The sequence below is a fragment of the Gopherus evgoodei genome, chromosome 5 (genome assembly GCF_007399415.2).
Source record: "Gopherus evgoodei ecotype Sinaloan lineage chromosome 5, rGopEvg1_v1.p, whole genome shotgun sequence".
Taxonomy (NCBI): Eukaryota; Metazoa; Chordata; order Testudines; family Testudinidae; genus Gopherus; species Gopherus evgoodei.
In genome coordinates this window covers 87,920,791-87,944,719 of record NC_044326.1, presented here as the reverse complement: position 1 = coordinate 87,944,719, position 23,929 = coordinate 87,920,791, and the positions used below count along the sequence as shown (strand labels likewise).

The following is a 23,929-nucleotide window of genomic DNA, read 5'->3' as shown; positions in this document are numbered from 1 at the left end:
CCTGATCTTTGAGGAAAAATAGGTGTTTCAGCTGTTCAGTATATAAAATAAACCCTGGCTTATGAGGACAACACTTGTCTCAGTGTAAAGTGAGCAATTTTTCATGAATTCAGCATTGTAAGTGGCAGTTGAGCATGCACCGCATGAGAATTAGTTGGTTTCTTAATATGGTGCAGGAGAAATCCCTTACAGAAGTCTTCTGGTGTTTCTCCTATTATCACTTCTCAAGCTTTAAAGCTGTCCTCTCTTCCTCCTCTTCTGTTGGTTCCACTCTAAAATCCCCAGGGAATGGACAAGAAGCACCTATCAGAGCTTCACATGTCAAGATGAGAAAAACCAAATTTCAAGCCCCAAAATAAAGCTACTGTTGTAGGAGTTCACTTATATGTTACCAGTTGCTTAATGGCCATGTCTTGAAGGTAAATGAAAACAACCGCCCAGAATGGGCTTAAAACAAGATCCTGAATTTCAGTGCTGCTCTCAGATACTGTGGTGTTGGAGACAGAAGTACTCACATGAATGCAGTTTTTGTTGCATGATTTACAGTAAACATTCCTTGTAAAATGTGATCGAACAACAACATAGCATGGGTATCTTCTACCTATTATGCTCCCACTAAAGCCAAAAGCAAAACTCTCATTGATTTCATTGGGAGCAAGCTTGGGTTTCTGATATAAGTAAACAAGGATCTGGTACACTGAACTGTCATTCAAGAACAGTTTATTGTTATACACACACATTACCCCTCCAATGCTGTTGGAGACCGGGAGCGGAACTTGGGATAACTTTACAATAAATGTTAATTGCATGGGTTAAAGATTCCTATTTATGCCACTAGCTTTGAGGGCAATTTTCATAACACTAATCTTTGTTAATCCAGATCTTTCTAATAAGCACCATCCACTTATTTATTTACATATCTATGCATTTTTCATGCAGCTCCCTTTGATATGGTATCTGGACACCCGGGCAATAATTAACAGAAACAAAAATGCAAACTCAGTCAGCGGCAATGGATAAGCAGTAATTGGCAACTGATGGACAACAGGCATGCTTACACACACACACAGACACTGCCCTCAGACTTGCTAACTATGGGCTCTGGTGAACTGCTAAAAGGACCACTTTCCACAAAGGGGGGCGCTCCATTCAGAATGCCTTGGTTCTGGTCTCTTACAACAAAACTCCAGAAACCATCAGCAAGAGCAACGCAACTGATCTTAATAGCAGAGAGTAACAGGAGGTCAAATGCAATCTCTTAGGTAGCTGGGTGCTAGGCTATTCAGAGCTTTAAACCGTAAGCTAGTGCAAACGCCCAGAGCATGAGAGTGCTCCCAGTTATCTGTCCACTGGGGGGGCCAACTTCAGCAAGAGGCACCAGCTGGAACTTCCAAGTGTTCTTCAAGGGTAACCCCAGTGAAGCAATCTACCCCGAAGCTGACACAGGCTAACATAACTGTGGCAAAGTTTACACCCAAGAGGAGGGGCTGCACTATTCTGGCCAACCACCCCCACCACCTATCAACTTGCACACCTCTTTGCCTATACTAGCTACATGTATTAGTAGAGAGGAATTATATGAGTGCTGGAGAAAACAGGTTCCAAAGAGTCCTGAACTTTTAGCTGGCTGCTGTTTTCCCACATCTGTTGCACATGCACAGAGCACTACAAAATGCATGCAAAACCCGACTAACTTAAATGTCTCAGGGACAGCAGTTACTTTTAATTCAGTAGCTGCTAGGAGCTAGGAACCAGGTAGCTTCAGGAAGAAAATAGAAATATAATAAGAGGGGATTGAGTCACAAGCTAGTGGGGAAAAAGATGGAGAGAAGGAGCACTGACTTCTGCGTATGCAGTGTGTGATCCAGGCAGGGCTATGCTGGAGGGTTAAGCATGAGAACAACTAGTGACAGAGGAACACAGATCCCTCATTTTTTCTGGGTGAAAGCAATCCCCTGGAGGATCCTCATGTTTAAGTACTCACTGTAGTGATTTTATTTGCACAGAAGTTTTATAAGTGTGTGCAGTCTACACACAAAATCATATTTTCAATAAAAATTATAAAATAATTGCACATTCTTAGGTAGTTGAAATCAATGCCCTTTGTTCTGTTAGGTCACAGATGTACCCTAGGTGTGCAGGGAACTTTATCTAATCACATACGTTGTACTGGGCTATACTTATATGAAAGAGGAGTCATACGTACTACAGATTGTCTGAAATTGTACTCAGAGCAATGCAAACTGATTTTCTTAACAATAAATTCAAAGTATCCAGGCAGTCTCAAAGAAATCAAAATAAATACTTTCTGTATATGAAAATGTAAGTAGAAATGCTACTCAATGGTAAAGATCGTGGTTACCATTCCTTCCAATATATCCAACTCCATTTAATAACTAAAGTTTTGTCTTTCATAGTTACAGGCCTGAAAAGGCTGAAAATCAGTTATATATACACTGTACTTTATCAAACATTTTCCAGTTTTGGAAAGAAATGAGAAAACATACAGCTACCAATAGTGCCACTGACTGACCAGCAGAAGAGAGCAGGAATAGGAATGGTGAACTATCATGCCACTCTAAACATAACTATTTTAATTTTATTTTGTAAGTTTCTATCAGACCATGCTTGTTATCACTAAGTAATTTAAAATGAAAAATTCTTCAATAATGTTTTTTACTAATGAATTGTAATAAATAAAACACACAGTCCAAAGACGCTGCAGACTTCAGATAAATACAGTTAAGCTGCTAAAACTACACAGAAAACAGAATTGTCCTTAGTGATCTATTTTGGAATATGTTAAATGCTTTGGAATGTCAAATGCTAAGCAGTTTTGAGCAATAATATCCTTCTGGAGTGATGGTGAAGGAATAACTCGGAACATTATGAGTAATGAACCTCAAACTTTATCAATATTGGATTAGGGTATCAAAATATCACAAGTAGAAAATGAAGTAGCTCCCTCTAGAATAACAGCAGATTAATGGCACTGCAGTACAACTACTGAACTCCCAGTTGAGAAAACTGTGCTGTCTCCTTTTTAATAAACATTTATTTACCCTGTGCAAAAACATTACCATTAATATATCAATATTAGTACTGTGCCATTCACATACTTGTCACACTGAAACAACTGCTACTTTGATTTAACAACTTTTTCCAACAAAGCAAATTATTGTGATTGCACTGAAAAGCTAAACTTGATCGCTTATAATGACTTACCCAGGGTGAGGGATTTATGTGTGGAACAAAAAATGATAGCCACTGTGTCTGCTGGTGTGAAACCAAAGTTATTCCTAGAAAAGAAAGTTTTAATAATCTCTTTTAGCAAAAATCTGCTTAAAACATCTTTGATCAAATGTACCACTTTAAGTACCCATACGCATGTTCATAACACTTTGATCAGCTCTACTGACAGAAATAATTCTACCCGAAGATGCACAGCCGTGGGTTTTTTGTTTGTTTGTTTGTTTGTTTTTTATTTAAACAGATTTTTTTCTCAGTTGTAGCAAACTCTCTAATGGATAAATTCCCGCAACCTAAATCCACCCAACGTTACTTCTACATACATTCTGTATCACATTAGCAGCCAACTTCTCTTTGTAAAAGCTGACCAACAGACAGTAAAGATATAGGATACATTTCTATCTATTCAGAGAGAAACTGGGCTTGAGGTTTATAGGATAAAATTAAGGCAGGAAGGTTGGAAAAGTGACCAACAGAGGCATACGATTGCCCAACAGAGGTCATATGTTCAATCCAAAGGGGAAATAGCTTTTCCTCAAACTCCAGATAAGTATTTATTATATAGTTTAAGTAGCATCCTACTCAAGGTCCTGTAAAAATGGCATTGTGGGGTTCTACAACTGGGCCAGATCCTTGGTTCAGGAAAGGGCCAACATTACAAAAAGCACTTAAAGATGCCCTAAAGGATCATTTAGGATTCCCCTCTCACCCGGGAATACCCTAGTGGCATAAAACTAGCAGAGCTGGCTCTATGCCAGGTGCACCCTCCCCCCTGAATAGGCAGGGGGCATAGCCAGAGTATGCTGCATTCTAGCAATTCCTAATCAGCAGAATAGTGCCTTAGGGACTGCTTCAGGCAGCAGAACTTAGAGCGGGACTGTGGGTGCTCTAACTTGCCTCTGTGACACCTGGGCAAATCCATTGCCTTTAACAGGAGTAACTGATTGGAACTTGCTTAACCATTTGGTAAAAAAATGTACAAGAAGTAACAGAATCCAGCTCTTTCTCTCTTAGCTGTGTGGCTTCTGCAATGCTAATGAGGGAGATACTGCAAAAACATAAACTATTAGAATGATGTCATCCCTGTTTTGGAAGCATGCCCCTAAACGTATGCATAAATAAATACACACACTCTAAACTGTACGTCTGCTCAAAACACTCTAATCCACCTACCTTGTAGAAAAGAGGAAAGTTAAAAGCATGAAGCTCAGCTGAACAAAAAATACTGAAAGAGAAATAAGTTAAATTTAAGTTTATATGGTAAAAATATATTTCACATAACCACTGTACTGTATGCCATGTACATACCTTTTACACCTGCATAAAGGATGAAAAGATACACATCTGATGCTTAGGGATGGGCCAAAACCACTCAGAGAAATTTGATCCAGCCAAATGCATGGGCTTGTAAAGACTTGCAGAAAGGACAATTATTTTGGAAGGAGCAATGGACATCACCATGTCTGAGGAAGCATTTCTATAGCAAGTGTGATTACCATGGTTATGGCAGCACTTGCGGAAGCACTGCCTCTGAATAAGGTACTCCTTGACATTATGTCTCATTGACAGAGAAGTTGACTGGTGAATGCCATGCATCCATTTCCAGAGTACTGCTTTATAGGAGTGATGACATAGTGCAACCTTCGAACATACTTTAGGTGCCAGATATATCTCTGCTTAACAGATTGCAAAAATCATGCGTAAGTGTGAATACTTCAGACACAAACATGCACATGCTTTGGTGTATATTGCCCTCTTGATGAAATGCTTATATTTTCCATAATTGTTAACAGGAGTTATGAGACTCCTATATATATGTTTGCATTCCTATTGGAAAAAAGCCAGTTCCTAGCAGCACATACGGCCTGAAACCCTCAGCATTTGTTGAGCATAACAGAACTTTACAGGTGTGGACATTTTTGAGAGTCTTGAGGAGGACCATCCTCTCAGCTACCTTACTTAATGTCTAGGTGCCAAGCATGGACTCTGAGACCACATCCCACTCAAATGCTATGTAAGAAATGGGGCATTATGGAAAGGCAACTGACAAGTGGCCTTCTCAGACATTTCAGCATGTGTGTGGGAATCCGGCTGGCTATGTGACATTTGAAGAAACTAAATGATGTGTGGTCACACAGGCTGATTGAGTGGATCCACCTCAGCATGGGACTGCAGCAACCCCCTGAGACATAAGACTAGGATTTGCAGAAAACTTTTAGAAGAAGGAGGATGCATTTTACATTTACTAGAAATCTGGTGCAGAGCCTCCTCCCTTGAAAAGCCTGGGTATGTGATGACCATGATGCTAATGTGTCCCATTGTACAAGGTAAGGTAAGGCAACAGTTTGGCCCCAATTTATAATTGGGCAATACTGTTGGTATGACACATTAAACCAAGACCGAAAGAATCTCTTAACTATCAATGAAATTTTCCATTTATTATGAGAATTTCCTGTGATGGGCACACTAAAATTTTTGCCTCACATTTCATTTGGTATTTCACTTCATAAACTAAGGAATCAATCCATTGTTACTGAATTGTAAATCATTTTTCTTTGGCATAAATGCATTAATTTACCTTGCACAGAAAATGCATCCTTTCTGTAATAGCTATATAGAAATAAACACCAATGTTGCTACCAATGTTGTGTTGCTACCAATGCATACTTTACTGAGTAAGAATATTAACATACAAGTTACCTTAAAACAGTAATCTGGAGAATAATAAATATACTTTCCTCTTAAAAATCTGAGGCCAAATTCACCACTGAAATAACATTGCACATAGCCAATGACTCCAATGAAGTAGTACAGACTTTCCTTATTTTTCAACTTTCTAAATATTTTAGAAATAAAGATATGCCTTATCTTTAGCAAATTATAGATCTATAAGTGTGAAGGCATACATTAATGTCTTTGCTAAGGAATTTTAGTTACACACATTGGAACTGAGTAAATACAAAAAAAGGCAAAAAAATAAATGAAGTTGGATGATTTTCACAATTTCAAGAAACGCAATGTTATTCTGGAAGTTGTTCTTTATCCTGAATGTGGCACAAACAGACCAATCTTTCAGAACCCTACTGTAAATAACAAGAAAAGCAATGGAAGCCACTGGACCGTATGAACAGTCCCAAAAAGCATATAGTTTGCAAAGCAGCTTTGCCTGTTTCTCACGCCAGTTGTTATACTGTCAGAGTAACATGAGTGTCTTTTATTCAAAGTTTCTCTTTTACTTTCTTTACATTTTAACTGAGAATTTATGTTTTCTCCCTCTATTTGCACAGATTTGTGCATGGAAATTACAAGCACATCATCAGGGGACAATATTCCTCTTGGCATGCATACCCTACATCTGAATTCTTTTTGGTTTTATATTTCCTTCTCAGTAATTTTGAAAAGCTAACTAGAAGTATATATATTTTATTTATCCTCACTTTACAATGTCAAATGTGCAGTTTACTATCAATCACACAAGCATTTTATCATGTTGCATTGGCAACAAATACTGCAAGTAATATTTTACATGTTTATAGTGCTTTTCATCTGAAAGTGCTCCACAGATTATCCACCACTGGAAAACAGCCAAAGCTGGGTGAACACCATGGGTGGGGGTGCAAAATCCAGCCTTACAAAAGTAGTGCCTTGAGAGCTATAAAATCTACACAGATTAGACAAGGATTTATCTAAAAATCCCACAGCAAACACTGCTGTTTTTACTAAATTCAAACATTATTCAATTAAGTGATGAACTTTTTATGAACTGAGTGTTTTAAAACACAAACACAAGATATGTAATTATTAATTTGTTAATAGGAGTGATTTTTTTCTATTTACTTAGAACAAGTGACAAATATTATTTCCTTTTTGTATGTTAGGTGATAGACTATCTGAAGAGCACATACAATTTTGCAACCAAGGATGCAAGATGGAATGTAGTAAGTGGCAAAACTTCTACTGACTTCAGTGGGGCCAGGATTTCACTCATGGTATCAAGGACACCGATATACTAAAATGCGACTCAGTAGTTTCCTGAAATTCAATGGTTTTATACTAAACAGGATTTGAACTACCGTGCTGGTATTGAGAGATCCAAGTTACAGCCCCCTACACTAATATGGGTTGCTGTATCTGTGCGGAGTGAGGTGGGGGTGGGAGGAGCAGATTATGCCTATTGGGAAGGCAGGTGATACTGGGAGTTCTGACAGGGAGGGCAGCTTTTAAGCTGCATTCAGGACTCCAGAGGAGTCCTGTCAGCATAGGAATCCTGAGTCAGTGAACCCCTTTGCAGTCTGGGCCACATGCCTTTCCTAAGCAGTGCTGCCCATTTTTAGGGTTACACTAGCTGCCTACAGCTCCGCTGGCAGAATGGGACAATGAGTACTTTGTGCTCAGGGCAAATTTCCACTCCCAGGAAGCCTCTGCTAAAGAAAGACAATACAAACCTTAGTCTGCATGAACTATTAAAAATTAATAATTAAATAACATGTGGGGAAGTGATAGGGGATTGTGCTGTTTTGGTTCTTAATGATCGTGTAATGTATTTTTAACTGATGGATACCAGGACACTGTTCTCATAAATATATTATTTAAATCTGATGAATAAATTAAAGGGCATCTAAAATGTACTTTCTAACAAATTACTTCAACTACAGAAAATGTATCATCATGGAAAAAATCCCAAATATTTTCAAGATTTATAACACTGTAAGGAAAGTAAAAATCAACTTTTTATAAGCTATCAACATAATTTTGTGTCAATAACAGCTCCAACTAGAATCTACACTCTCAGTAAGGAGTGCCAAATCAAAACATGAACTGCCCTTTAATAGATACAACTTCAACAGGATGGACACTGATATCTGAAAACTTATTACTTTAGAAAGGAAGTGCTACTCTGAGCAATCTCAAGTGTATATAATAACAGGGTTCATACTTTTATTACTTAACATCCTAAAAGTATGCAGCCTCTAGGAATTTTTCTAATCTATCTTGCTTGCAAGATGCATTAAAAATACAAAATCTAGCCCAATGGCAGTGAAATATATTTCCTTCTTTTTTCTTTCCAGTACACGCTGTTCATTGCACACGAGAGACTAACAAATGATAAAAGGGATACTTTAAGACAGAACTTACTTATCAACACTATTATAATCAAGCTAAATTTATCAAGGTCAATATTTGGATTGGAGAAAGTGTCACAGAAAGTTGTATAGATGATCATCAGGAGCACACAGCTGCTGATAGCACCAAATGGAGGTTTCTTCCTCTCAAGCCAATCCTTGATGCGTCTTCGGACAATCTGTAACACAGAAATCAACAAGTTGCTTCTTTTCAAAGATGCAGAGAGCAAGTTGGGCATCACAAAATGAATCTGACAGCAGAAAGACATAAAGAGAAGAGAATAATTCGGATGACGGCCACAGTGGATTTCAAAGCTTCTCTGCCACACAACTCTTCTTCTGGGGAATTTAACATTTGTAGTGCAACTTCCACTGGGCATCCATAATGAGAGTATATTTTCAAGTACATTCAAATCCATCCTTAATCATGCCAAATGTTCTTTGCTAGCTGTCATGGAGACATGCCCATTAAGCCTCCCCAAAGTTTATCTCCTCTGCTGATACTAATGGATGTATGTAATTATCACAGTCCCCTTTGCATCAACAGACAATTCCAAGTGCAACTTCGGGAATCTTAAAAATCTGACATCTTCAGGAATTTCATGACGGTAGATAATCGAAAGTGATCCATGGAACATTTTAATATTTAAATAGTTAGCTATGCACCAGAAGTTTTTAATTAAATTATAACTCATGCTTGAAAAGCAAAAGTGCATGTGTTGTGGGAGTTTAAATAATTCAGACTCTGAATATCTAGTTTTTGTAAATCTAAAGACAAATGCTATTTGCACGCTTTTAGAATACCAGAATTAACACATGAAAATGAAGAAACCTACAGTGCTTAGTGTAACTTTTCTACTTTCAGGAAACTGAATCTGAAATTGTTTTGCAAGATTTTGTTTTAGAGACAAGTTTAAAAGCGAAAGTAACAAACTTTAAAGTTATGTCAAATTGGACTGAGCATCAGTAGAGACAACATATCTATCTGAAGTCTGCCTGGTGAACTCCTTTTATTTTGGCTTGAAAAACTTTAAAGAACCATACAGCCATGACTTGTGTTTATTTTTCAGCAATCATACTGTATTACCTGATTTCTCATGAGATCTTCCTACAGTTTGTTACACCACATTCTTTTAGAAATAATAATGCAAGCTCACGGGGCATTGTAATGATAAGGTGCTAAAAGTATCATGTTGCTTCCCTATTGCAATACCATTAATAAACATCAACATCATTGACTTAATAATACAGAACATTTTAGAGGTATTCAAGATCAAAATCAATGCAGCAGCACAGGTCCTTTTCACAAGCTAGCTGCCAAGGCTGGTGGATAATTCTTAGTCCTGTCAGTCTCTATCACTGCCTTCACAGAGTGCTTAAGATCTCTTAGTAAGGAAAGTCCTATAAAAACTCCCTATCTACAGGCTTTGGAAAGTAAATTTGATCAATTACATGTAGGACATAGGTTAAGAATTTTGAAAATGGAGAATAGGAATGCTGAAGCTAATTAAAGACTGACACCTCAAGATATTTCTAAAATTCTGTGGACATAAAAGAGAAGACTTCTCGGAAACCATATGATAAAATGCTCTTAAGACCTACTCACAACACACAAACTTTGAATTTTATTTCTGTCAGATGTAAAAGAGGGAACACAGCCCAATACATGGCTATGTTTTGGAGGTGCTGAAGGGAATCTTAATGCTAGGACATATAGAATTCCTGTTATCAAATCCTTTTAAAGCCATGGTATAGTGATGACCATTCTTCTGAAGCTGATGGACATGAAATAGAAAATTTTAATGAAACTGTATTGTGTGTACATTGTGAAACAGATCAAGTCAAAAATATCCTAATCTTTCCAGTCCTGGAACCCAATATACAGAGGCAAGGTCTTTGACCTCTAACATGAGTCCTTGCAAAAGAAATACACAAGTTTCCCTTCCTTTTCCCTAAGATAAGTTTTCATTTTTGGGGGAAAAAGAAAAGCTACTGAAGACCACATACATGCTATTTGAATTGGAAAACTCTGACCTGTACCTGACTGCGATAAGAGGAAATATTGAAAAAGGTAAGTTATATACTTAGCCATTAAAGGGGTCAGCAAAAACTCTGCTAGATTTTCCACAGGAGCGCTCACTTCAGTGACTTCCACTAGACCAAAAACTCATATACAGTATTTACTATTTATTCATGTTCTCCAAAGTGTTTATTTTCAGTACAAGAGTGTATTTTTAAGGGAACTGAACTAGTAAACACAATTTTTGAAGCCTCATTTAAAGCCTAAAACTCTGCAGGATTAAAAAAATATTTTAAAGATTTTTATTGAAATAATAACTGCCCCCAAAATGAACAAGAGCAGCAGAGCCAGCCAGCGAACCTGGCAGATTGATGGTGATAGTGCTTTACAGGCACTAAGATTGGTTGAAAAAAATCCTGTGATCAATGTGTGTTGAATTGATTAAATCAAGAACTCTGAAAGTAAACTGGAACCTAGGTTAAAATATTGAGAAAGAAAATGTCTAATAATAGCAAAGACAACAGAGATTTCTTCAAGCCTTGGCCTGCACTAAGATGAGCAGATTCAGACATTGACATCACTGGCCACATGCACCTCACTAATGGTTTCAGAGGCAGGACAATAAAGTCAAGAAGTGTCTGAGCAGATACTCATGAACAGATGAGCTTACAGCCTGGAATGGAAATGTGAAGCAATGACATCCAAAAATAAGTGGCCTAGACAACCATGTTAATGGAAAGAAGAAGAAAGGACAGAGCTTTGTAGAGGTGAATCCCACTTCTCCATATTAAAGGAAAATTCCCCACAACTAAAAATCTTAAAGGCAGCATCTTATTAAAGGAAAAAAGGGCAGGGATGTTTGAAAACCAAGTCCCATTGTGGAACATAAAATCACTCGGCTTTCTGGCAGGCAGAGAGTTCTCACTTTCTTTCCTTTACACAAGAAAACGATTGGCCAAGTAACTTTCCAAACCTTAAAGAAAACACACCCCACACTGCAAAGAATCATAGGCTCCCTACAAGAGACGGCCATGGCAGTCTCAGAGGAGACGCTGGTCTTGATCCTGCAACCCCTACTACTGCCAGTAACACTGTGGAACTACTTATGTGAACAGGATTGGATCACGTGCCAGTACCATATCAAATGTGAGGGGCTGTGAAGATTTAACTCCAAACCCAAAGACCAGGACTCTCTCTCTCTCCCCCCCTCCCCTTTCTCACATACACACAGAGCAAAACTTGTGGCTTTGGGGATATTAAATATGCAAACTTCCCACTTAAAAATATTAAAAAGCACAATGTGAATGTTGCTGAAGAATCTACTGAAAAATTAGAAGATAACAAAACAAACTGTATGGCTTCAGCCCTCATACTACCTCTAGTTAGTGGCTTAAAGCCACTAAAAGTTCTGTGAGCTGGTGTCTTTCCCAACTTACTCCAAAACACAGTTCCACATACTAGAACTTTCTAGGGTTCAGTTCCGTTAACACAGAAATTAACAACAATACAATACATTTCAATAGAAATATTTCCTTAGGCTTGACAACTCCTAGGATTTCTCCTTCTAGACTGTTCAGCCCACACCCTAAATCCTCACTTTAGACAGCTATCCCATATCCCTTATGTCCTAATGGGTTAAGAGGTAACCTACTTCTGTGAGTCAGGGCATATGTTCAGGTGCTGCTCCTTAATATTCCCCAGCAGGAACAGCACTCAGTGCAATGCCTCATGTAAGCACTGCATGCCTATTACAAGTTAATACTTTGAAATGGCAGAAGAAATCCATCACACATGTGGAGTTTACAGTTTTTATTCTGATTAGCAGTTCTTTATAGTTATACCATACATTTAGTGAGATCTGTTAGTGAAATGCAACTAGACTCCTTCACCTCATGGAGGACATACAAGTTAATATATGAATAATTGTCTTATTCAGGAATGATTTATGTGGCCCATTACTGTTTGTTATTAATTCAAGTTAATTAGATATAGTATTTTTTCACACTATATAGAAATGGAGCCTTCCTTGATATTTGTAATACCATAGGAAAATTTGTACAATAGGCATCATTAAAAAGTACACATTTCTATAAGTTTCAGATGTTTAAACCCTAATAAAAGAAAAGAAAAAACTGGGGAAACGGTTGTATAATCATATAACAAATGTTTCAGCAATTACAACACCACACAAAGCAGAATGTATCTTCTATTTATATCCAGTGTTCTGGGATTGATTTAATCTTTTAAAGAAGATATATTGTTAAAACTATCTTCCTTTAAACCTTCTAAAATGCATCAACTTTAACTCCTCAACTGACAGTATGAGTTATTATTCCCTTGCGCCTTACCAAACAATATTGGATCATTGTTAGCCCCAAATCCAATAATTGATTTTTCCTCTCACTTTCTCTCTCTTTTAAACTTAGGATTCCTAATTCTCCATTTTGTCTCAATAGAACCATTATTCAATATAATTAATAATCATAAAAAACAAACAGCACCATAACTTTGTATTACACTTTATGTGTTCTTTGCCTTCAAAAGCTCTCTTTTCATAGACTCATAGACTTTAAGGTCAGAAGGGACCATTATGATCATCTAGTCTGACCTCCTGCACAACGCAGGCCACAGAAACTCACCCACCCACTCCTGTAACAAACCCCTAACCTATGTCTGAGTTACTGAAGTCCAAAGCATAAAAAAAAAATTGCATAACAGTCCAATAATCTCACCACACCTTCCCTTACAATAGTGGTGGCCAACCTGAGCCTGAGAAGGAGCCAGAATTTACCAATGTACATTGCCAAAGAGACACGGTAATATGTCAGCAGCCCCCATCAGCTCCCCTCCCCCGCTGTCAGCACCTCCTGCCCACCAGCAGCCCCTGCCTCCCCCTCCCGCCCCGCCCCTTCTGATCAGCTGTTTCATGGCATGCAGGAGGCTCGGGGTGAGTGGGTGGGATGGGAGCGAAGGCACAGGAGGCTCAGGGAAGGGGGTGAGAAGGGGTGGAGTGGGGGCAGGGCCGGCACATTGGAAAGTTGGTGCCTGTAGCTCCAGCCCCGGAGTCGGTGCCTACACAAGGAGCCGCATATTAACTTCAGAAGAGCTGCATGTGGCTCTGGAGCCACAGGTTGGCCACCCCTGCCTTACAAGGTAATGGCAACAAGGTTGGGAAGAGAAACACATACTGGGGACTACATCAATGAAAGCACCAAGTTCAGAGAGGAAGCAGATAATAAACTGGATTTGTAAGGAGTGTAGGGACCAAGAAGGGGAGCAGATGGAAATGAGAGTACATATGCAGTTCAGCACACACATACACACACAAAATGGGATCTAGACCCTTTCCCCATTATTTTAGTATTTTGATTTGCAACTTTAATCCACACAGATGGGCCCCTACTTCAGTGGAGAGTTCCATTCATTTCAATGGGATCCTGAGCAGATCTCTTTACAGGGTCAAAATCTTTGTCTTTATAGCAGGTTTTTGTGTATATTACTATGAGGGTCACAGCCTTGCCCACCCTCAGGACTGTATACCAATTCACTCATATTCTTGCAGCCTATAGAATTTAAAAAAATGTCAGTTGAGTCACTTGTCCTTTAGTAGAGAGTTCAAATTCTGATTTAATGTTGTGTCCTAAAAATGGATGAAGAGAAATACTAACTGCTTCCTTCTTTAAATCTGAGGAGAAAATGTTTACCAGGCTCTGGCTTTTTTTTTTTTTTTTTTTTTAAATCTCGATCTAACTGGATAATATAAAAGTGATTTAAAGTTTGTGAATCAATTTACTTTCACGCATTAGCTCTCGCTCAGAAACTCTCTCAAAGTAAGCCAGGATTCTATTTTCCAGGTAGTTTGGGCCATATGGAACACACTTTAAAAATTACTTACTAACATTTTAAGTAATTTAAAACTGCTATTTTCATAAAATTAAAACACAACAGCATTCAACAGCAACATACACAAATACGCCTATGACATTTTATGAGTAAGTATATATTTGTTCCTACTTTGTTTGCATTTCTGTGGAGAATTTGTTCTGTTACTTGTTAAAGTTAAGTGTCATAAAAAAGTGAATAATGGTCTGAATCTTGTTAATCTGTCATTTAAATTTTCTGCAACTGCTTTTCAGTAGTGTTGATCTCCCAGAACATCACTTCTCATTCCTGCAACTCACTTGAAGTTTGGTTATAAAAAGTAAGGCCACTTCCATGTGGATGTAAGTTACAAATCTACTTGATAAAGTGTTCCTTTAGACGAAAGTTTTTCTAACCTTTGGTTTATTTTTAATTTTAGACCATTTTAAAATTAGATTACATTTAAGTAATATTTTTCATCCCATATGTTTTGTACCTCTCTTCACTAACTACAGTATACCCTTCCTTACCATTGTTGTAGGTTGTTCCTTAAAAGAATCCGTAGTCAAAATTTTACTGCTAAGATTTCTATTTTCAGTTCCTTGGCAGCTCATGTATCAATGCAGCATTCTTTTAAAATTTTGTTTACAAATACACTTTCTAAATGTTGACAAAGCTCCTGTTGAATAATCTGAACAAGGATGCAGAAGACAGATCCAAAATCTTCCACTTGTAGAATATCACAGATCTTTTTGGCTGACTAGATTCCATGAAACATTATTGCACTTCCACAACTAACCTCATTCTATAGATTTGGGGAAAAGGACTGCTGGAATCATAACATGAATTTTAGCTTTAGTTAAGGTCTGTTTAATATGAAGTGCCCACTTTATGCTGGCAGAGAAATCACTGATGGGGCAACTGGAGAATGCATGAATGATAATGTACAGACATGCTTTTTATTATTTATTCATAGAAAACAGTGGGTTTTGGTGTGCTAATTTGAAAAATGTTCAAACTCATAGAATATAATGAAAGCACAGTGAAAATTCTATTTCATTAACATTTAATCATAAATCACTTTTTAACATAAAATAAAAGTCCGTCATAACACTTAGGTGTAAAGAAAGGAGATCTGCGGAATGGGGAAAGGAAATATTGCAGCACCAGTTGTTTCTGTTATCTGTCACTTTTGAAAGAAAAAAAAAGGAACTAACAAAGAAACAATGATCTCTCCTGGGTGATTTCATTAAAATATTGCCAAAAGATGATTAGCATGGCCCAGTTTTCCAGTTATCACTACTTCACACCTTAATATGAGGATTGCCAAACACTGTATGCTCACTGTTATTTGCTTAACACCAGCAACAAGATACAACTAATAGATTTTGAAAATCCAGCCTCAATTACTACTATTTAAAATAAGTAGCTATTTAGTGAGCCTCTTTGTTAACCCACATACACGATGGCCCAAACTTTCAAAAGGCTTCCAATTTGTGCACTTAAGACTGCACAGTGCACTAAATGATTATCTGTGACTACTTTTCACTGCCTTCACTGCCCAGTTATACATTCCTTTGACCTCCAGACTGGATTACAGTAATTTTTCATTTGAAAATACACTTGAAAGTTATAGTACAGTTAATGCATTACAAGGGTGCTTGATTAGTTAGCGTTAGAGCTGGTCAGAAAGTAGAATTCGTGTTCCACAGGAAATTCCAAAATAAAAAAAAATTCATTCTAAACAGAACGAAAAATGAAATGTCAAAATCTCTCACCCCACAAGAATTCCAAAATGTTATTTACAAAAAGTCAACATGACATTTCATTTTGACCTTTTCAAAATATTTCCAATGCTTCCTTGCCAGGCAAGGAGTCAGGCAACTCAGGGATCCTGGAAGCACCAATTCAGGGGCAGACACCTGAAGTCCTGGGAGCATGTCTACACAGCCCGCGGCAGCAAGCCTCCCAGCCCAGGTTGACAGATTTGGCTTAGTGGGGCTCATGCGAGTGCTTTAATATAGCTGTGTGGAGGTGTGCCTTGAATCACAGGACTGGAAGGGAACTCAAAAGGTCATCTAGCCCAGTTCCCTGCACTCATGGCAGCACTAGATTATCTAGACCAGTGCTTCTCAAAGTGGTGGTCCGCGGACTGGTGCCGGTTCACGAGTCATCGGCTGCCGGTCCATGGCGAGTTCCTCATAAGAGCGTCGAATAGGATAATAATATGGCACTGGTCCCTGGCACATTGGAAAAAAAAATGCCGGTCCCCCACATCAGATAGTTTGAGAAGCACTGATATAGACCATCCTTGACAGGTGTTTGTCTAACCTGCTCTTAAAGGTCTCTAATGATGGAGATTCCACTACCTCCTTAGGCAATTTATTCCAGTGCTTAAATACCCTGACAGTTAGGAAGTTTTTACTAATGTTGAACCTAAACCTCTTTTGATGCAATTTAAGATCATTGTTTCTTGTCCTATCCTCAGAGGTTAAGAAGAACAATTTTTCTACCTCCTCCTTGTAACAACATTTTATGTACTAGAAAACTTATGTCCCCTCTCAGTCTTCTCTTTTCCAGACTAAACAAACCCAATTTTTTCAATCTTCCCTCAGAGGTCATGTTTTATACACCTTTAATCATTTTTGTCACCCTTCTCTGGACTTTCTCCAATTTGTCCACATCTTTCCTGAAATGTGGCATCCAGAACTGGATACAATACACCAACTGAGGCCTAATCAGCGCAGAGTAGAGCAGAAGAATTACTTCTCATGTCTTACTTACAACACTCCTGCTAATACATCTCAGAATGATGTTTGGTTTTTTTGCAAGTGTCACACTGTTGACTTATATTTACTTTATGGTTCACTATGACCCCCAGATCCCTTTCCGCAGTACTCCTTCTGAGGCAGTCATTTCCCATTTTGTATGTGTGCAACTGATTGTTTCTTCCTAAGTGGAGTACTTTGCATTTGTCCTTATTGAATTTCATCCTATTTACTTCAGACCACTTCTCCAGTTTGTCCAGATCATTTTGAATTTTAATCCTATCCTCCAATGCAATTGCAATCCCTCCCAGCTTGGTATCATCCACAAACTTTGTAAGTGTACTCTCTATGCCATTTATCTAAATCATTTATGAAGATATTGAAGAGAAATAGACCCAGAACTGATCCCAGTGGAACCCCATTTGTTATGCCCTTCCAGCATGACTGTGAACCACTGATAACTACTCTTTGGAAACTGTTTTCGAACCAGTTCTGCATCCACCTTATAGTAGCTCCATCCAGGTTGCATTCCCCTAGTTTGTTTATGAGAAGATCATGCAAGACAGTATCAAAAGCTTTACTAAAATTGCAGCTCAGGTTAGACTTGGGCTCTGAAGCCTAAGGAGGAGGTTGGGCTTCAGAGCCTGAGCTCCAGCCTAAGCTGAACTTGAAGGCGCTGCCTACACTGCTATTTTTAGAGTGCTGGCATGAGCCCTGCTAACCTGAGTCTCCCAACTCAGTCTGGTAACTTTCTTCCACGAGCTGTGTAGACATACTCTGGGATGCTGAGGGGGAAGGCGTTTCGAAGCCCGGCAGGAGAGCTGGCAGGAAACCAGGCTGGTTTCCAGCATAAGTCTGCCTGGCAGGCAGTTCTATTGCAAACGAACCTGCTGATATAGTCACACTCACACACAACACTTCAATGTTGATGAATCAGCATTTCCAATGGAAAAACGCTCCATCAGAAAATCTCTGACGCACTCCACTTAGCACTGATTTCGTATTGATTTGTGTGTGCAATTCAAGGTGTTGGTATGGAGCTATAAAATCTTACTAAATATGTTTTTTGGTCGTGGCTACCTAAGACTGCATCTCTGCCTACGCACTCTTTCAGTTAACATCAGTTACTAAAGCTGCTAACAGTCCTCAGCCTGAACATTTTAGGGCTAAAGTCTGGGGATTCCCAATGGAGAGCCTTCATCTATGGAACTTGCTCCCCTCTTTGGTCTGACAAATCCTTGATTAATTGATTTTGAGGTATGTCATCTCACTTAGCAGCTGGTTTCTCATAATATAATGCATCTTTCCTGGGTAATATTTGTGCATGGATCAAAGTATTTTTGAAAATTTTAATGACATTGTCTAGCACTTTGCAGTCCTCTCTGGGCCTCCCACATGTAGTGCTGTGGAGGATTTCACCCTATTTAGTTTTGCTGAAATACCACTTGCTTCCAAGCACATTGGAATATTGCAATCCCCTCTTTCAATTTTCTGCCTCAGTCCCTGCAGGACTGAAGGATACATGAAATTTTGCTTGCTCATTTTTACCAAAGATTTAGTTTAATTCTAACATGTAATAAAGGTGTGACACAGGAATGCTGGTAAGCAGTTTCTCTTTATGGCCCCAATTTATAAAAGCATTTATGCATCTACTTGACTCTAAAGCAATCAAGCAGCTTAATAGACTTCAATGGTTTGATTCTCATTCTTAAAGTTAAGTATGTGCTTATATATTTCCCTGAATTGGGACCTACTTCCTTTCCTCTGTCATGTGATATGGTCAGAGTTACAAACAGTTATACCTGTGTCACATGGCAGGGGATCAGTATTCATCGAGTCCAGTGGCTATTGCTACCATACAAGTCCTACAGGGTCTTAACTTCTTCTATCAAACAAGAATATTTTCCTAGAACCTTTTAAGGTTTACTATACACTAGTCTTAAAACTCAGTAAAATTTACTATTATAGGTGTCTACATGGCAAGTTACTATGCAGTAAGCTTGGATGTGAATCTATAGTACACCAGCTTGCCATGCAGCAATGACCCACGTGGATACTGCTACAGTACACTTGAATCCCAGAGTGCGGCTTGGCATACTACACCCTTTCAAAAAGTAACACACGAAACCGCACTCTGGGACTTTTGCGGTGCTGTAGCAGTGTCCACATGGGATGTTACTGTGTTACTGCTTCTTGGGCAGTAACTGGCCATGTAGACAAGCCCTTATAGTTAAGGTTGCACAACACTTTCCATTATAAGGCCCTGTTTTCATTTGCTTTTATTACTGCCAAACTCTAACTATTTGGGTTGATATAGGCCACATGCCTGCTTCATGCTGAATTTTTTGGAAAACTTTAACCAAAATGGTAGAGCCATTTCTGAGACTGAAATTTGGGAAAACTGTGTTATTTTGGCCGTGTTTATTTATTTATACATACATACATATATACCACTGTTTTATAGAGAAGTTCTAGTTGTGCCTCCATACTTTAGAGCAGGGCCTTGAAAGTTGGCAGGAGGGATGTCCTGCTGTCTGGGGGTGTGCCTGGTGCTGTCTCAATGAAAGTCTGCTCAAATATGACCAAGTTATAAGTCTATGAAAAAAAGCACACTTTGCACCTGCTCAGCAGAGGTTTGTTAGAGGCTGTAAATGTTATTCTTTAAAGATTCCATCTGCACGCGCCTTTCACACACAGCTCCTGCATGCCGACTGGATTACTCATGCACCACCCACACAGCAACTGAGCATGCTCCATCCCTGGGCTGTAAAAGCTGAAGAGCATTTTCCACACAATTGCTCCCCCTAGCTACTAGAATTGCTGTGGCGCTGTGCACCAGAAGTGAGAGGCAGGGAGACTGCCTCTCGTGCTCTCAATGACCTCCCTTCTCCCATCTAGAACAACAAACAAAAAAGAGGAAACAATCTTATTCAAATGCAAAGAGGTGTGGTGTAGAAGGTGGTGGTGATGGAAAAGGAGCCAAAATAAAGACAGGGACTGGAGCTGAGAAGCTTAGGGACAGAAGGGTCTACAATCACTACAGCATGTTCCCCTCCCAAACATGGAACTGACCCTAGGGTTCCTCAGTCTCAACATCCTTCTGATCTCTAGAAAATAGCTGGCATTCCAGTGGCCAAGTGTCTCTCTCATCCCCCCATCCTCGTTCACATAGAGCAGTGGTTTGTAACCAGGAGTCTGGGACCCCTGGGGGGCTGCAAGCAGGTTTCAGAGGAGAAGCCCAGAGTGGTTGGTATTAAAATTCACTAGGGCCTAGGGTAGAAAGCCGAAGCCATGCTCCACAGGACTGCAGACCGGGGTCCTGAGCCCCAACACCTGGAGCTAAAGCTGAAGCTTGAGCAACTTAGCTTTGCAGTGCCCACTGTTGTATAGTGCCCCGGGCAACTGCCCTGTTACCCCATAATGCTGGCCCTGGCTTTTATATGAAGAAAAACAGTTGTTGTGGCACAGGTGGGCCGTAGAGTTTTTATAGCATGTTGGTGGGCCTCAGAAAGCAAAAGGTTGAGACCCGTTGACATAGAAGATAACTGCCTACTCTTTCCACTAGGTAATTAGTTACCTGAAGTGGTAGAACTCTGTGTTGAGGATCTATGGGTCTGAACCCTGATGATGACCCATGTGGTAGTCAGCAATATGGTTCCACATGATGGAATTTTCTCTTTCTTTTTTTTTTTTTTTTCCAATTTGCCTTTTTGAAGATAGGAAATTACATTAAATGAACATTAAAAGAAAGTTAAGGTTGCAAAGACAAGCACTCAAAAGTTAGAAGATGCCAGTGCACCAGATGCACAGTGTTCAGGAAATAAATCAGAATCGCGTAGCATATAAGGCTGTTTTCTGCAGGACCCCTATCCATGTGTATTGCTGAAGCTGGAAAGTGTATAGTGAAAGAGACAGGGGATTGCAGGAAAAGAAAAGATAGTCTCATGTCTAAGGCAGCTGAATACCACCCTGGAGAACTGGATTCTCTCTGCTTCTGCCACAGATTCCCATGTGATGCTGGGTAAGTTACTTGTATCGAACTTTTCACAGGTGGGCAGTTGTTGCATGTTCTGTGTTTTCTGGGTATCCAGCATGAGGCACCATTGGCCAGATTTGCAAAAGGACTGAGTGCTCAGAACTGCAACTGAAATCAATGGGAGTTGTGCTTTGAATGCATAAAGTGCTATAAAATGGTAAGTGTTCTGAAAAATCAGCCTGTAGGTGTCTCAATTTGGGTACTCAAAAATCTGTGCGCCTCAGTTCACAATCTGTAAAATGGAGATAAAACCTCCCTGTCTCACAGGACTGTTTTAAAGATTCATTAATGTTTGTGAAGCACTCAGATACTACAGTGACAAGTGTAATACAAAAGCCCAGAAGGAAATTATTTCTGTGTTCAATGCAAGGTTAAATTGCATGCTATAAATAAGGCAGGGGCCACCCACTAAAAGATGTGGCTAAAATGAAATATTGAACAACTGCTCATTCACCGAGCCATCCATCCTGTGCTCAGAATGAGGCAGAGGTTCTGTAAAAAGAAAAATGTGGTCACATAATTAGAGATTGTATTATAATGTGCATACAGAAGGATGTGGGCAGCCTTAATTCTGGCATTTTCTAACTTTTGATGGTCTGACTTTCCAACCTTAGAGTTCTTTTAACACAGGATTCTTTAATTAACATAATTAGCTGTAGCCATTACACAGGCAGAACTTTTTCCATCATCCAGGTAAAGGGCACATGACAAAAGAACTATATAGTATTCTCAACGCTCATTTTGCATTGGGCTGCAAGTTTCTCAGTCTGGACTGCTATTTTCCCCCATTTTATATTTACAAACTCTCTTCTCCATATGCAATAGCATATGTCTGCAGCAGTGAGGGTCAGATGCTCAATCTCTACAAAGATCAACGTGGCTCCATGGAGTACTGTAGTATCTTCTCTATGATTTTAGACTCCACCATCCTGAGGCTGTGTCCTATGCGGCAGCATACTGTATTGACAGTTTATCTTTAAGACAGCCATCTTTATCTTATTCTTAAAAAAAAAAAAGTATATTTAAAAGACATACCTGTCCAATAATAAGAGGAACTACAACAGTCATAAACAGCTGTGAGAATATAGATGTAAAAGGCACAGAAGAGGATGATCCAAGCTACAAAATAAAAATAAAAATACACTGTTAATATTGAACCTTTCCTTCACATCTGTTTTCAACTCAGCAAAGATCTGCAATATTTACTTATATTGACTGATGTATATTTTTACTTATTTGTACACACATATTTACACACATATATGTAACTGTTAAGCCCCATTAATATATGTAGTGTTCTACGAGTTACAAAATTAAGGACTGTTTCTGCCAGAAGAGTTTATAATCTGAAGCCTCAATTCTGCCAATATTTCTACATACGAAAATTAATCTAGAATAAGGTAGGGTCTGAATTTAAAGTGGATTAATTATGCCTGAATAACTCCATGTGCGGATGCTCTTATTCCTGAATAAGAGTGCCTTATTCTGTATTAGTTTAATCCACTTCCATAGTGGATTGGCCAATTTTGAATAAGGCATTCTTATTTCGGAATGAAAATATCCACACGTGGCGTTAACCAGGAATAGCTATTCCGGAATAACTCTCTGTGTAACTCCTCAGTAGTTCCTTCTACACCAGCCTATTTGGACGTGGCACAGAAGCCCTCGCGAGGGGACATACTGGGTATGCATGTGCTCGTGTGCTGCTGCTGCATCTGTGACCCTACATGGGACTGCAGTATCAGGGAGAATCTTGCCTGGGCATTTTCCAAAGGGGGAATTTCATCCTTTTTGCACATGAATCTCTCAACCTTCAATTTTAAGCAAATGTGAACACAGAGGTAGAGACCTGGTTCCTTGCAGAAATTCCATTGCAGATTAACCAAAATCTCATCACACAAGTCACAGCCTCCAGGCTGGATTTGCTCTTCTAACGATCCCTGTAACAACTTTTGAAGCATTAAAAGGTTCATAGGTTTCAAACTCTATTTCGACACCACTTTTGGGTTGGGGAGTTAGAAGCATTAACAACTGTATGTTTAAAGAAGCTTTTTCAAGTGAAAATGAAGATTTTAAAACTTTAACAGCAGCTTCAGGGATTCACCCCACAGAGGACTAAATCAAAATGGGTAGTCAGGATTCCAGGACGGTTCACTTTGCTTCCTGAGGATACAATACTTTTACAGTGACAACACTGTATTTGTGCGAAGGATCCACTGACTCATCTGAATGTTTGAAAGTTTTAGGTCAATTACACGTAGTGTATAATCACATTCCAAGTCAAGAATCAAAAGATGTCTGACAATAGAAAATATAGCTGAAAAAGACAGCCATTTAGACACCAATATTCTTGCCATCTCTTCAAACTATTATTTCAAATGTAGCATTTCCAAGCACAGAATCTGCATTTTAAAGCTTCCGATTAAAAGCAGTTATGGACTCATCAGCACAGAGTCAAGTTTTTCAAGAAAAGGTTGAGAGACGTAAAGGGAGACATATCACACACATATCACCTATGAGAAACAAATGATTTTATACAAAGCAATGATCTTCCCAATCAGAGTTTTAAAAGTGCAACTGTTTCATCACAAATGTGAATAACCACTTTGACACTCTCTGTTTTTAATAAGTGCATGCACCCGGCCTTGTCTTGTAGTCTAATGCCTTTTACTCATACATAGTTAGTTACAGTGCCAGCCTTCTCTCCCCCACTCGGGGTACTGCTGTTATTCTTTCCTCAAAGATAGATTCCTGGTTTCTTGTTTCTTTTCCCCACTCTACAATGATGTCACCAGTGGGCTATATTTTATCACTGTCAAGTCCCAGAAGCCTATAAGCTTAAAGACAACTGGCCAGATCCTCAGCTCCATTG

The 23,929-nt window shown here is 39.0% G+C and overlaps 1 protein-coding gene across 6 annotated transcripts in view; it reads right to left on the bottom strand.

The window, feature by feature from the left end:
* SLC10A7 (solute carrier family 10 member 7) overlaps positions 1-23,929 on the bottom strand; it is a 200,968-nt gene that overhangs the window by 30,852 nt on the left and 146,187 nt on the right. For 5 of the 6 annotated variants that reach the window (XM_030563642.1, XM_030563643.1, XM_030563641.1 and 2 more), the window contains 4 exons: positions 22,093-22,176; positions 8,386-8,551; positions 4,423-4,474; positions 3,226-3,299 (listed from right to left, as the gene is read on the bottom strand). In XM_030563642.1, the coding sequence (XP_030419502.1) occupies positions 3,226-3,299; positions 4,423-4,474; positions 8,386-8,551; positions 22,093-22,176 (376 nt within the window). Of the gene's footprint in view, positions 1-190; positions 273-3,225; positions 3,300-4,422; positions 4,475-8,385; positions 8,552-22,092; positions 22,177-23,929 lie in introns of those variants that run through there. The other variant, XM_030563648.1, reaches the window with a different exon arrangement.